Here is a 14,752-nt window from a genome sequence, read left to right on the forward strand (position 1 = left end):
TCCGCTCCTGTTTCCTGGAATATCTTACAAAAACAACTGAAGCTCTCAACCTTGACCTCTCTAAGTGGCTTTAAGAATCTGTTGGACTCTTGGCAAGGACCAATGCAGACATGTTACTGTTTTTAGTTTTTCTACATTCGCCTTATATTCTAGCTGTTTTTGCTATTTTTTTGCCATCTTATTTTAATTTTAAAAAAAACTGTATGCCTCTTTTATGATTGTCTATTGTGGTCGCTGTTGTCCATTGTTGTCATCATTCTTTGTTGAAATCAGGTCTCTCTTGTAAATGTGTCCTCGAGGCTCAATTGGATTAACCTGTCTAAATAAAGGTTGAATGAATCTAAGTAAACAGCTACTTTTAAACCCGTTTTATCCCTTGAAGTCTTGAACTAGTCTTCCTAACATGCATTCACATTTCCCATCCTCAACTAATCACCATAAAGTTATCAAGAGTGTTACAAAAATGTAAATTAAACAAAGAAACAACCTTCCCTGTTCATTGTTTACACAGTCAGTCAAGTATGGTGAAGGCTTAACTAGTACTGACCACAGCAGCGGTTATTTATTTATTTATGTATTTATTTATTTATTGCAGAGAAGTAAAGATTTCAGAGGAACAATACATTTCACTGAGGACAACAAAGACGTTACTAACACTGATATGTTTTACCTCTACGTTAGATTTATTGTTCTGGCTGACGTTTTATAAGGCAATAGCTTATGCTAGGTTATCTAAACATTAGCTTGCTAACTTGAGAGGCACGCAGCTAATGACAAGCAATTGGAGGATTGAAAAAAATAGATTATAGTTTACCATATTTTCCACCGTACACGTCGCACCGCCATAAAAGTCGCATCAGTCCAAATATGTCTAATAAAGTGGAAAAAATCATAAATACGTTGCTTCGCTGTATACGTCGCATCTATTATGCGTCACCGCTGACACGTCGCGTTTGTTACGTGTCACCGCTGACAATCTGGAAATGTGGGCCGGTGTTGTGCCAAAAATCGATTGGCTGCTAAATGGTGGCCGCGGGAGCGTGCACGGGAGGACTTTAACAAGAATTTAACAAGATTAGCACTTAAACACAATTATTTGTTTGCTCGAAATTATAGCAAATGTGTGTCTCAATCTAACTTTTCCTTTATAAATGCACTATATTGGTCCAATTGATTGGCTACCAAATGGCAGCCGCATGGGCGTACACGGGGATACTTTAACAAGCTAAAAATTGGTTTATAAATATGGGAAAAAAACAAACAAGTCACTTTGATGTATAAGTTGCAGGGCATGTAAATTATGCAAAAAACTGTGACTTATAAGCCAAAAAATACAGTATATGTAATTTTTTACTTTGCAAATCAGTTAAAGTAAACTTACCATGCTCTGTTCAGTAAAATGTGCTACACAGTATTGCTCGCTGCTTCGGCTGTGCTGAATATGAAAGTAAAAGTTAACGGCCATATGTTGTACAATTACGCCTTTGGCCAGTAAGGACACGGCTTGTTCCCAGTGTTTATATTGGATCATAATGGAACAATTATCACAGATACTGATTTGTCCCCAAACGCCTATATCGGCCTAAAATATCGGCTCTACCGGCATATCACTCAGTCTCTACTGAATATTTGCTATTTTAACTAGATGTTCATGGTATAAAATGGCCCAATACATACATACAGATGTGAGATAAATTAGCAAGAGTCAACGGCTTTCCATTAAAGGAGAATTGGTATTTTTTAAAGGAATTCTTAAGAGATTATGTAATTATATAATATTGAAGCAATCTGAATCATGGGTTGAGTTACAGAAAGGGATTCACCTCACAACCACCTGATTTATGAATCATAGTACAAGCCAACACCTCTCACACCTACTAAAGCCTCACCAGCTATTTTTTAGAGGAGGTTATGAGGTTCACATGTGTTTGCTGCGAGTTTAGTTAAAGAGCTGCCCGGCCTTTTGCCCGCCAACTGTCTTCCAGCTACCTTCCCCTTTTTAGTGGTCATGGACTGTTCCAGTGCATATACCACAGTGAAATAGACTTTTGCTCTTTTCTTCATTGCCACAAAAGGCCAGGCACTTCGCTAGAGTTCCCATTCCCCTTTTACATAGTGATAAGACAGCCATTATCCTTTGAACCTTTCTTTTCACTGCACCAAGAGAAAAGGAAGAGTGAAAAAGAAGGAGGAGGACAGAGAAAGATTTCTTCCCTGAGGTGGGCCTGGCCTCACCTCTGTGTGGCGGGCTTTTTTGTGAGCAGTGAAGAGGTCCTTAACCTTCTATCAGATGGAGGCACACAGTTGTGTTCTGCTTGAATAACTACATTGAAAAGCCCTGAAGCACATGAGATAGTTCTATAGACTGTGCAAGTGGCATGGAGAGAGAGAGACAGGCAGACTGACCGGTGGGAGAGAGAGGTGGGTGGTGGTGGTGGCGCTGTATGACCTGCTGGAGTGTGACCCTCACATGATGTGCACATTCTTTGGTAAAGTGCCCATCAGTGCTTGACTGTATATCTGTGTGCTTTGTTGGACAGGTCTCACTGACAGGATGGTCCTTCTCTAGTAATGTCATAACAACACAGTTCACACATTTCTATAATACGCTTCCTTTCATAGATGTCGCTTTACAAAGTAACAGTCTCGCTGCTCTCAAGCTGTAAATGGCTTTCCAGTAGCAGTAGTATCAATGTTGGAGTGAAGGTATTTGAATATTGTGCTGAAGGACTCATAGCAGCTGATAACTGATGGTACTGTGAACTTCTTTTATTATTTAAACTAAACCATTTTGTTGAGTTTCTTTGGATTATTTTGATTGCAACTGTAGGTGTAATAGTAAAAAGCAACAATACATTAGTTAGTACTTGGGCTTTTGGGTCACAGTTTGGTATAGGTTTGATTAAAAAAACAAATTCTAAATGCAAATGTTTGCTGTTTTCAGTTTTAAAGTCTCGTTGTGTATGTTTATGTGTGCTTTTCTAATGTATAACTAGGAACAAAGCTACAGATGTATTGGATTTAAATGCATTAGTGTAGGATTTGTTTGTCGTTTAGATGCTTTGAGTGGAAATCTGTAGAGTTGTTTTCAGCAAAATATGCCTTATTTCTCATAGAAATAGCTCAGAGCATTATCAGTTTGGAATATCAGGCAGATGTTTTGTCCAGAGACATGAACTACCAGCTACTCTGAGTGGGGGCAGTGACCAAGGTGATTACTGCCATCCTAAAACGACTTCAGTCTCCAATTGTCATTGTGATTCATGCTAACACAGTTTTACATTAACAGCTATTTACACAACTGTTTATGGTTATTTATGCTTAAGAATGAGTCATTCTGCAATATGTTACTAGTAACTAGTAATGAAACTGAAACAACAACAAAAATAAATATATGACCTGGCAGAGAAAATATCTGATTTAACAGTATTAAAAATAACATAAACAAATAAACACTAAAATAATTGTTTTTGCATTGTGTTACTTTTTCACCAGAAAGTAACTTTGTCCTAATACTCCTAAAACGAGTTACCAAGCAACCATCTTTACACAGCACCACCTGCAGGTTAGATATTGACTTCTAATAGCAGCTTCGGAGAACGCCGTTTCAAATCATATTCTTTTTTTTTTTTCTTTCTTTTTAAATTTATTTCTGTTTTCACATGTGACAATGTAGTTTCTCTTCTAAATGCTGTGTTCTGTTTTCTGTTTCCCATTGTTTCTTTTACCACTGGAGCTTTTAGATTAGGACAAACCACAACAAAACCAAACACATCTAATTCCTAATTGTTATCGAATGTTTTTATGTGTCTGTGGTTACAAAGAAACTAAGTGCAGATGTGAATCTCTGCTGTGGGCCATTGAGGAGGTTCTATTCATTCAAAGTAAACTACCGTACTTCTATGAAGTGCAGATTTTTTTTGGGACCAAGGGGAAAAAATGTGAGAAATTAAGGGAGGACCTCAGAAAAGTCAAACTTACAACTATTTTGTTGAGTAATCTTGGAGTTAGAGCAAGTTGAGCTGATTATTACTAGTATTTTTATTATGCGTTTAAACTAACTTTGATCTAAAATTATATAAAAGGCATTAATAACTTCATTATTACTATTTGCCGTTAAGTTTAGATCAGTGTCCCATACTTTTGCTTCATGTGAAAAAATACTTTTAAATTTGGACATTAATAAAACAAGTTTCAAATCAGATTTTTTATTGTTAAATTTAGACACTAAACCAGCAGTGAATGTCAAACTAAGTGCACAGTGTGGAGGGAAACAGCCACAGAATGTTGATTTTAATTGACAATAGTTGTGTTTTGGGAAAATTCCCATTTCTTCACATTTTAAAGCAAACTGAAATGCTCTGCTAGCCATTCTGCCAGCTTGTTTACTGTTGCATGAAAAAGCGACTGTGTTGGCTGTTCTTAGTATTACTGGCATTAGGTGACAGAAGTCAAATGCTATAAATTTCTGTCTCCCATGTAAATGATCACACACTGTCAGCCACGCTTGTCAAATTAAACGTTTACCATAGTTGGTAAACATGCCATTCCATCTTAGCTCTGCAGTGCAGCTTTCACGCTGTCAAACGAGGAGACATACGAAACCCTTTCTGTTTTTTTTTAGCAGAAATCCACTAAAAATGAATTGAGGGACGTTTTGTCACCTTTAATGGCACACCGGTGTGATCAAGTGGATATCAAATAAAATAACAGAGTTATTGTAGTGGAGATAAACGAACCAGAGGGTCTTGCAGGGTATTCTTCAAACTCAGCCAATAAAATCACAACTTGTCGCACTACAAATTCCAGTTATCCAACTTCTTCTCACTTTAATGTGATTTTCATTTGATTGCCTTGCATTAGACAGAGGTTGGAGTGTGTGACATTATAAATGCTTGTTTATAAGACTGTAGCTGCAGGTGATATTGCTCGGCAGTTTTTTATTTGTACTCCACTGTAATGATTTCCCACCACACACAGTCATCTTATAGCAGACACTGCAAAATTCATTATTTTCGCCACATTTTTGTGTGTTTCTGTGCTTTGCCAGCAAAGGGAAACATCTCGGGGAATATAATAACTTTGTTAGTGATTGTACAGGAATCTCAGTTACAGCACTAAAGTTGCAGCTCGGGTGGATTTATACTCACACACACTTCAGATCTTTATTGTGAACTCTGCCTACATATTGCCCTGTTCTTGCCCCGTACTGATGATAGAGTGTCTTCTAATTCCAGTTTTTACATAATCAGTCTTTGCTCTGGTGTTGTGCATTGCTTAAAGGGATAGATCAGAGATTTTGAAGTGTTGTTTTGTGGAAATGCTTTGAACTCTTCTCAGCTTACTTGTTTTACGTGGATTTGTGAACGATCTCAGTTTGGAGTAAGACAGTTCACTTCTGACTGGACTGTTGCGTTTATGGCTAGTCCAGATGAAGCCAAGACCAAAAAGGGTTGCTGTCATCTTAAAACTACAACCAAAAAGATGTCAGCAGTTCAAGTGAACAGTACGCCCCCATCAGTTGGACATTACACTGAAATTCAAGCATACTACAAGAGTACTGCAGGAAGTGCCTTAGGCTGCACGGGAAGTGCTACAGCTAGCTACTAGTGCTAATATATAAGCTATTAAAGTCTGAAACGTCTGTCTGATTACAATAAATGTTGCCTTGTGGTTTAAATCATAGTTTGCTGAGTATAGATCTCTTTTTTGCATTATGTAATTTATCAAATTTCTGTCTGTCCGCACTTGCAAATTACATATAAACTGTCCCGTACAAAACTGACTGAAGTGAAGGGTTTATAAAATAGCATTTTGTTTACCTACCACTTTGAATTTCTTAATTTTCAAAATTTATTCAGACCGACCGTCAGACTGACAGTTTCTCCAAACTGAGGTCATGCAATGAGTAATTTTTTAATTGTTCATAACCTTTCCAGTGAAGCCCACTTCATGATATAAAGCAAATAAACTATTGCACCTATTCTGCATCAGTTGTTTTGCCTTTCTTCACAGCTGGTGCTGTGCTGCAAACACTCTTTTTCATAATGCATGCCCCAAATCTCTGGTCTAGACCATGGTTAGTTTTACAGCTAAAAATGTTATTTTTGGCATACGTTTGTGTGTGTGTGTGTTGGGGGGGGGGGGGGGCGTCAGCAGCTGGGAACTAGTACACGACAGGCACGTGCTTGAGTTAAAACTTTTTTATTTATTGTCTGCAGCTTTGCAGCAGACAGTGAATAATGTATTCTCCGATACAGAATTAAATTAACAACAAAACTATATCCAGGGACTGTCTCTGTGTGCACATGTACTCAGTTGGTTCCCATCAAGTCAAACACTTACATCAACAAATAGCACACAAATTTGATAACAAAGAAATAAAAGAGTTTTCTGCTCATTAATGAGGCAAACCACTGACAAACTCATTCTTCTACTTCTACCTTCATATACTAGGACTCTTTTTCAACGCATAACACTTATATAGGAGGTTAGAAACAGACAAATAATACACTTCAAGCTCCAATACCTCAGTAAAAGTAAAATGCTTAGCATTTATTGAACTAATGCATATCACTCGCCATCTTCCATGTGAGAGTTTTTTATACAGAGATCATCAAAACCATCAAAATGATGTTATGCAAGATCTTATGTGATATTGTGAGATCTCACAAGATGCGTTATCACTCAGAGTGCATGTTGAGAATGACTTCCAGCTGCTGCTACACCAAATTTAGCACATCAGTCAAATTAATCGAGGTATGGGCATTTTTTTTTTGCTGGCTGTCAGTTACCTGTGGTGGCCATCTTAAAATACCAAAAGTAGACAATAATGTGAACCATTCAGTTATAGGTTGTGACAACAGTATTTTTCTTAATGGAACTGACAAAGAAGAAATAATGATTGTGATAAAAAATCTTACAGATAAGAGATCAAAAGACTGGGTGGACAGGGATATGATGTTTGTAAAGGACATAATGAGTTATGTCATCGAGCCGTTTACATATATTTGTAATTTATCATTTTCAAAAGGAATATTTCCAGACAATATGAAAGTAGCTAAGGTAGTTCCTCTCTTTAAAAATGGTGATAAATGTGTGTTCAATAATTATAGACCAATATCCTTATTACCACAGTTCTCAAAAATTCTAGAAAAACTATTTGTGACCAGATTAGATAAATTTATTACTAAACAAAACATTCTAAGTAGCAGTCAGTATGGGTTTAGAGCAACAAACTACATCAATGGCTCTCATGGAAATAATAGAACAAATAACTACTGCTGTCGATCAAAAACAGTATTGTGTTAGTATTTTTGTTGATTTAAAAAAAGCATTTGATACTATTGACCACACTATTCTCCTTGAAAAATTGAATAAATATGGTATAAGAGGACCAGCATTACACTGGGTATCTAGCTATTTAAAAGATAGGAAACAGTTTGTACAAATAAATGGTGTAAGATCTGACCTGTGCAATATCACTTGTGGAGTTCCTCAAGGCTCTGTACTTGGACCAAAGTTATTTATTTTATATGTGAAGGACTTAGTGAATGTATCAGGACTCCTCAAATGTGTCCTTTTTGCAGATGACACCACATTTTTTTGTTTGGGTAAAGATGTAAAACGGATGTTGGAATTGATGAAGACAGAATTTGATAAAATACAAGCTTGGTTTAAAATTAATAAATTATCATTAAATTTAGATAAAACTAAATACATGATATTTAGCAACAAAAAGAGAACTGTTGACGATCCATTTAAAATTGAGGGTGTTGAGATTTGTAGAGTTAATGAGATTAAATTTTTGGGTGTAATCATTGATGAACAGCTAACATGGAAAAATCACATAAATTCTGTAGAAACAAAAATAGCCAAATCTATTGCAGTACTATACAAAGTGAGGGAATTATTAAATGAAAAAGCTCTGTACATGTTGTATAACACAATCATTGTTCCACATTTAATCTATTGCATTGATGGTTGGGGGAAAGCGTGTAAAACATTTACAAAACCTATTTTTATTTTACAGAAAAGAGCTGTAAGAATTATCACCAGAAAGCATTACAGTCACCCATCAAGCACATTATTTTATCAACTGAAGTTATTGAAGTTCCATGATTTGGTAGATTACAGTAGTTTATCAGTTATGTATAGGGCTCAAAATAACACATTACCATTCAATATCCAAAGAAATTTTGTTAAAAGACAAAGTTGTTATAATCTTAAGGGGATAGAGATATTTGTCAAACCAAAATTCAGAACTAGTCTGAAGGGAAGGTCTACCTCAATCCAAAGAATTGGATTGTGGAATGGTCTAGAGAGTGATGTGAAAAATGCCAAGTCAATGTGTACATTTAAGAAAAAGATCAAAGCTGGGTTGTTAAAAAAGTATATATGAAGTAGCTTAGTGTGTGTTTTGTATTAGAATTAGAAAAATTAGAAAGAGTTATTCATTTTGTTCTGTTACTTGAAAATTTATTATGATTGAAATAATTGTATGAAAAAAGGGGCAGATATAATAAGATTTTTTCTTCTTTTTGCTGCCTTTCATTTTAAATCTTTTGTATTTTTCTTTATATTGTTATGGAATTGTTTTGTACCTTTTTAAAATGAATAAACTTTATACCATACCATACCATACCATACCATCTTGAACTGAGGTGACTCTGAAACTTAAACAGTTGCAAATGTATCCAGCGTTGTTCAGTCAGGTCATCTGGATAGTTTCTTTTTTTGTTGAGATGTTTCCTCCTTCATCCAAAGGACTTCATCAGTCCAAGGAGCCACAGCAAACTGAGTCCTACAAGCAGCACACTCACAAGAGGCCAGTTTCTATTAGTACCATTAGTACCAGTACAGCACGGTTCGACTTGGCTCGGCATGATATGAGTTGTGTTTCCATTATACTTTCAGTAACGGTTCTAATGGACGGGTTCAAGCCTGCAGAAGTGCAAGAGGCCAGGGCGTGCTCCTACGAGTCGGCAGCTTGTATGATCCTCTGCGGTGACCATCGGAGCTCAGAGCCCACAGTCTAATGAAAGGCTGGGGCGTTCCCGAGCCCTGGCTTCACGTGCTCCTGCAAGTCGGCAGCACAGAGGATCTTTTGCGGTGACCGGCAGAGCTCGGAGCCGGGGAGATGACGCCCTGCCTGGCCTGAGGGGGCTCCGAGACTCCAGTGGAGAGGACCAGGAGGACCAGAGAGAGACACCTCCAGGAGAGGACTAGTGGAGCTCCATCTAGCTCTCTCTGAATTTTGTCATCAACCACCAAGCACTACAAACGCCTGCACTTCAGCATTAGACCATGGTGTTGTCATTATTATTTTTAAAATCTTAAAAATAGGTCCAGTCGCTCCTCCGAGTTCGAGTTATTGCAAATGGCAGATTGGGTTGTTGTGAAAGTTTCTCAAACAACCAGTGACTCCACCCCTGACCAATCAGTGACCAAAAGTGTTCTGACGTCATGTTTTAGGGCCAGTTCGGCACGGTTGGAACCCCAGAGAAAGACTGAAAAAGGGACCGGTTCCAGGAACTGTTGCTAGTGGAAAGGCCTTGGAACCGTGCCGAGGCGAGTCAAACCGTGCTGTACCATTACTAATGGAAAAAGGCCAATAGTAGACCAACCAGTTTGCTGGTGATGAGAAGTTGTAAATGTACTTTTAATGATTACATTCTGAGAATTTCATTAACATCCATTTATCGGTCTATGTGATATTTTGCTAACGGACATACAAACAGTTGCACACACAGACACAGGCGAAAATATTATCACTGCTTTGCCTTTGGCAGCAGGTAAGGATTATAAATATGGTAAAATAGACCAACACATTATTTTCTGCTTTAAAATCACAAGGTCAAACTTTAAAAATATGGAATCATGTGGAAATTTGCTCATCTGCATTCCTCATGTCCACATGATAATAAAAATAGGCAAACTAAATTTAGGCATGCTGTGTATATAGGTTATTGAAGGTCCCTGTGTGTTGCCCTCTATTTTTCGCCAAAGTGGGAAATTTTTAGGGAGGTGCAAATGAAGTGCCTTGCAGCCGCATGTGGCCTGTGAGCCGTGCAGTGAGTAACCGGGCCCCCACAAGCTGTGCCAACGTCTTGTGTGCCAAATGTGCGGCGAGAGGGTGGCGTGAGTAGTGTGCCAGCGCTAGTCTGCCTGGCTGCCAGGCACTTCTCTTTATCCAATCAGACAGTTCGGCTTGAGTGAAACCCATATTATTGTCTGTTCCCATCTCCTCCCGAAGCGTTGTAACCCTGCGATGAAAAACACAGATGTATGCGAGCGTTTTCTTGCTTCCTTCTCGGTGCACAGATTCACCCAGAGACCATAGCTAGAGAGTGAATAGCACAGTGTATTCCCTCTTTTACCCGTTGCTGTCTGCTTCTATTCTTCGTTGTTGTTTTTTCCTCTTCAAGACAAAATCAAAAGCTAAATGAGCTTGCCTCAGTCTGTTTTTTAAGCATTTCATCAGAGTTATAGAAAGATGAGTTTGTCAGGGATGTCTGAAGAAAAAAGAAAAAACGCTGTCTGTCTGTGTGTGGCTATATTGGACATGATGAAGGATGATATTATTGTGGATGCTTCTTCTGCTGCGGCTGAGAGATGAGGAAGAAACCCATTTGTCTCCTGCTTGCTTAGTGTAATGTGTCTATCTGTCACTCTCCACCGAGACCGGACGGTGGCGTTCATCAGAATAAGCATAATGTCAACACAATGTCTCTCATTTTTGTTTTTACTGCCGGTCGTTATTGTTAATTTTCTCCCCCATCGCCACTCTTCACTCCTCGCCACGTCTAATCCAGGACAATGAGTAACACCACAGAGATTGCATAATTCCCCCTGCATTATCTAGAATTACAAATGAGAAGGGAAACGGTAACCCAACAATAATCCTGTGATCACAGGATGATTACGTGGGAGGGAGGTGCTCAGGAAGAAATAAGTGTGAAGCGGCGAGAATATATATTCTACGAGTAATTACTGGGAGTAGATGGGATTCAATGAGGAGGAGGTGATGTGCGGTACTTGCTGAAAAGATTAAGCTAATGTCAGCGCTGCTCTTGTGTCTTCCAGGTTGACGACGCCATGCTTATGTTTGATAAGACGACTAACAGACATAGAGGTAAGTGCACAGCTTCTGCTCTCCTTCAGCCCTCCCACACGCCTCCAGACTTCTTTCCTCTGTTTTTCAGAAAAGTGAGAAAACAGTCATTTTATGTCCTTTCCCCATGAGATAACACAGAACAGTTCCATTTCACATGATATTAGGTGTACCATCTGTTCAACAATGGGAGCGTGTCAAAGTAATCAATAAGCTGGTACGGTGTTTAGAATGTCTGAGCGTCAGACGCCGGGCGTCTATATGTGTGTGTGCGTACGACTGCGATGATGCCGGTGTGAGTGTTTCAGAGAGGTGCTTAAAGGGTGTAAAGATTGCGAGATGGTTGGTGCTGTGCAGTCAGATAACAGCATCAGATAAGACCCAGGAGAAGCACTGACTTTATCACTCTATCTCATCAGCTCCTTATCTGAGATGAGGGGACATTTCTCTCTCAAGCAGAGGACTTTCCAAAGACAGGTTTCCTCCCTGCGCCACAATGCGGTGTCGGTGCGTTTCAAGTTCCGCAGCACAATTTTCTCAGGCCCGATTTAAAAAAACAAAACGCCAGCACCGGCCCACTGCTGTTCTTTGATTGTTTGTTATACTGTAGGTGAAGTAACTTTTTTAGGCCGCCGGATTGTCACAGGCTGTTTACGTGGGTGTGTAGCAGCAGTCGGCAGGCACTGACAGGTATTCAACGAGAAAAAGGGGCAGACACTTCTCTGCTTGTCACACCAGTCAGCTCACTTGTAGGCAGAGCTGCCATCACACCGTCTCTTTGTGCCGGGACTGAGCGCTCCTCTGCCATAAAGGTGTAAATATTTGTTTGCAGTGAGCGCCTATTCTTCTCCAACCATATCAATTTTTCAGTGCAGTTGGGGTTAGATCGTAAGCAGTATTGCTTTCTGTAGAACCTCAGTTTTTGTCCTGTTTCTGCTGTATCTGTATGTGCAGTAGTTGCTGTATGTGTGTGCTCTGTATGTGTGTGTGCTGTGCGGATAAACTCGTTGAGTCTGGTAAACAGTTCCTAAGTGTGAAACATGTGAACTTTAGTGGAAGTGATCTATGGCTTTGAGGGGATTTTGATCTGTAGTGACAGAACCCAGTGTGAGGTCTGCTGTGAGATGGAGGCTTTTCTCACAGTCTCTCTTATTTTGCACTCTTCTCCCTCCTGTCTGCTGCACTGCCATCCCCTCTCTGAGAGGCTTTGGGCACCAGAGTGTGTGTGAGGCGTTTGCCTTTGGGCAGCCAAATGCCCTTCAAATCAAGACAGTGATGGAGAAACAGCTTCCTTGGCATTTTTTTTTTCCTGATGACAGCGAGCATATTTATATTGAGCGTGACATGGTAGCAGGTGCAGTTCCTCCCGCAGTTTCCGTTTCGTCCACTCAGAAATTCTGAGATTTCGTTCCAGTGGGCGCGTGGATCAGGATGTGTTTGCTACTTACATCTTAAAAGCACAACAGGTCCTCTGAATGAATTACATATAATATTAAAGACCAATGAGAACGTCTTAATAATTCATCAGAGCTGTTGGTGCAGATGTGTAATATTAATGGCTTAGTTGCCCTGTGACCAGGAACGGAAGCACATTGAATATAATATCACTGAAAGTGGTGCCTGGGCCCACGTGCACCCAGAGCCAGTGATGGGCATCTGGCAGCTTGCAGCCCAAATCAATTTCCCACCTGTTTCCATTTTATCTTACAGATTGAGTCATGAAAAAATAATTCTGTTTTTCTGCTGCGCTGCAGTTGCTAAAAATAACACATTATTTATTCAGCAATTCAATTGTAAAACTAAACAGGCCTCCTTAGATTGAGGATGGCTTTTTTTTCTTTCTTTCTTTTTTCATAATTGCAAGTCCTTGAAATATCAATTCACTTGAAGCAAACTGTGCTTTTGAAACAGCACAGTGAAGAGCAAGTACATTTTGTTGTCTTGTACACCTGGAATGTTGCTCTACCTGCAACTCTGCACTTTATACAATATGACGTACTGCTTGCGTTCAGAGCTTCGTTTGCAAATATGACAAAAAAAAAAAAAATCTAAAAAAAATAAATGGGGATGAGATAGTATGTGTTTACTCAGATAGAACAACAAAAAACAAATGTCCCTGCATCTAATATGTCAATTCAATTCAGTTTATTTATGTAGCACCAAGTCACAACAGAAGTCATCTCAGGGCACTGAACAGAAACATTCATAAAAATAATTTAACACTATTTTTCTGAGGAGCAGACTGCTTTGAGTTTAACTTCAACACAGAACTCTCATCTTGAGCATGAAGACGACAGTGGAAAGGAAACACTCCCTCATGAGGAAGAAACCTTTAGCAGAACCAGGCTCAGGACAAGTGGCCATCTGCTTCGACCAGCTGGGTTTGAGAGGAACAGGAAGGAGGAACAGATACACAATGGCAGGTCAAGAATCACATGTTAAGATAGAAATAGTATAAAATGAAAACTATTCAATTTTATAAAATCATTTAAGGAAATTAGGTCAATTTGTCCTCCAGTAGTTTAAACCTTTAGCAGCTTAACAAGCCAACCCTAACTCTAGGATTTATCAAAAAGGAAAGTCAAGTCCAGTCTTAAAACTGGACAAAGTGTCAGCCTCATGGACAGAAACTGGAAGATGGTTCCACAAGAGAGGAGCCTGATAACTGAAAGATCTTCCTCCCATTCTGCTTCTGGAAACTCTAGGAGCCGCAAGTAAACCTGCAGTCTGAGAGCGAAGTGCTCTGTTAGGAAAATATGGAACAATAAGATCTCTAATATAAGATGGAGCTAGGCTGTTGAGGGCTTTGTAGTATGACCATTTACTTTGAAATTTGTGGAGTTGTGTTTTTGTTACAAAGGCGACTTCTTGCTGCTGTGGACACCATCATTTCACATTTCATCAGACAAAAGTTACCTTTACCTTATTTTAACTTATTAGGTTGCATTGCTCTGGCATTTTCTGCTTTCTTTGGAGGAATGCATTGTGTATGAGATGCATTATTAACACTTGATTATTAGTGTGTTTTTTTAGGGGATGTGGCAAATTGAATAGAGAACAAATGTTACTCTCCACTAGTAGCAGCATTGTCCTTCAGATGGTCCCTGTGAGCCTGGCTCACAACCTCTCTGACAATCAGAGAAGACATTCTCTTCCCTTCTCTTTTTCTTTGTATTTTTGTTTCCACTCTATCTCTCCCAGTCATTCACTCTTTTCCGTTCTTCCTTTTCTTTTACACAGCCACACTATTTCTGTCTCCACACTGTCCTCCCAATCCTGCCTGTCTTTTGCCATCTCCTGTCTTTTTCTTTCTGTCTCTCCGGCTAGAGGACACTCGCTGTAAGCATAGCAGCACACAAAGGCACACGCCGCACACCATCTTCTTGGCATTTAAAGGATGAGAATACAGCCAATTGTGTTGGAAATTGAACTCTCTAAAGCCTCCCATCCCACCGCAGCAGTTCATTGTGGGTGAGTTCAGTGTCTTTGGTGAGCGGCTTGAGCTGTCCAGAGGTTGATGCCAGAGGGCGCCTATTGTTCCATGTTCCACTGCAGTGTCCCCTCCACTCCGCCTCCATTCAACCTTCCCTTCTTCTCCTGACATTCATCTCATGACAGAAAGGGGGGGGGGGGGGGGGG

At 39.4% G+C, this 14,752-nt stretch overlaps 1 protein-coding gene across 1 annotated transcript in view; it reads left to right on the top strand.

Annotated features, from left to right (window-relative positions):
• The window catches only part of msi2b (musashi RNA-binding protein 2b), a 434,292-nt gene that overhangs the window by 226,468 nt on the left and 193,072 nt on the right, over positions 1 to 14,752 (top strand). Inside the window, exon 7 of the mRNA XM_037688064.1 lies at positions 11,086 to 11,134. Within this exon, the coding sequence (XP_037543992.1) occupies positions 11,086 to 11,134 (49 nt within the window). The remainder of the gene's footprint in view (positions 1 to 11,085; positions 11,135 to 14,752) is intronic.

The sequence above is a fragment of the Nematolebias whitei genome, chromosome 14 (assembly GCF_014905685.2).
Source record: "Nematolebias whitei isolate Nwh7 chromosome 14, NemWhi1, whole genome shotgun sequence".
NCBI classification, from domain to species: Eukaryota; Metazoa; Chordata; class Actinopteri; order Cyprinodontiformes; family Rivulidae; genus Nematolebias; species Nematolebias whitei.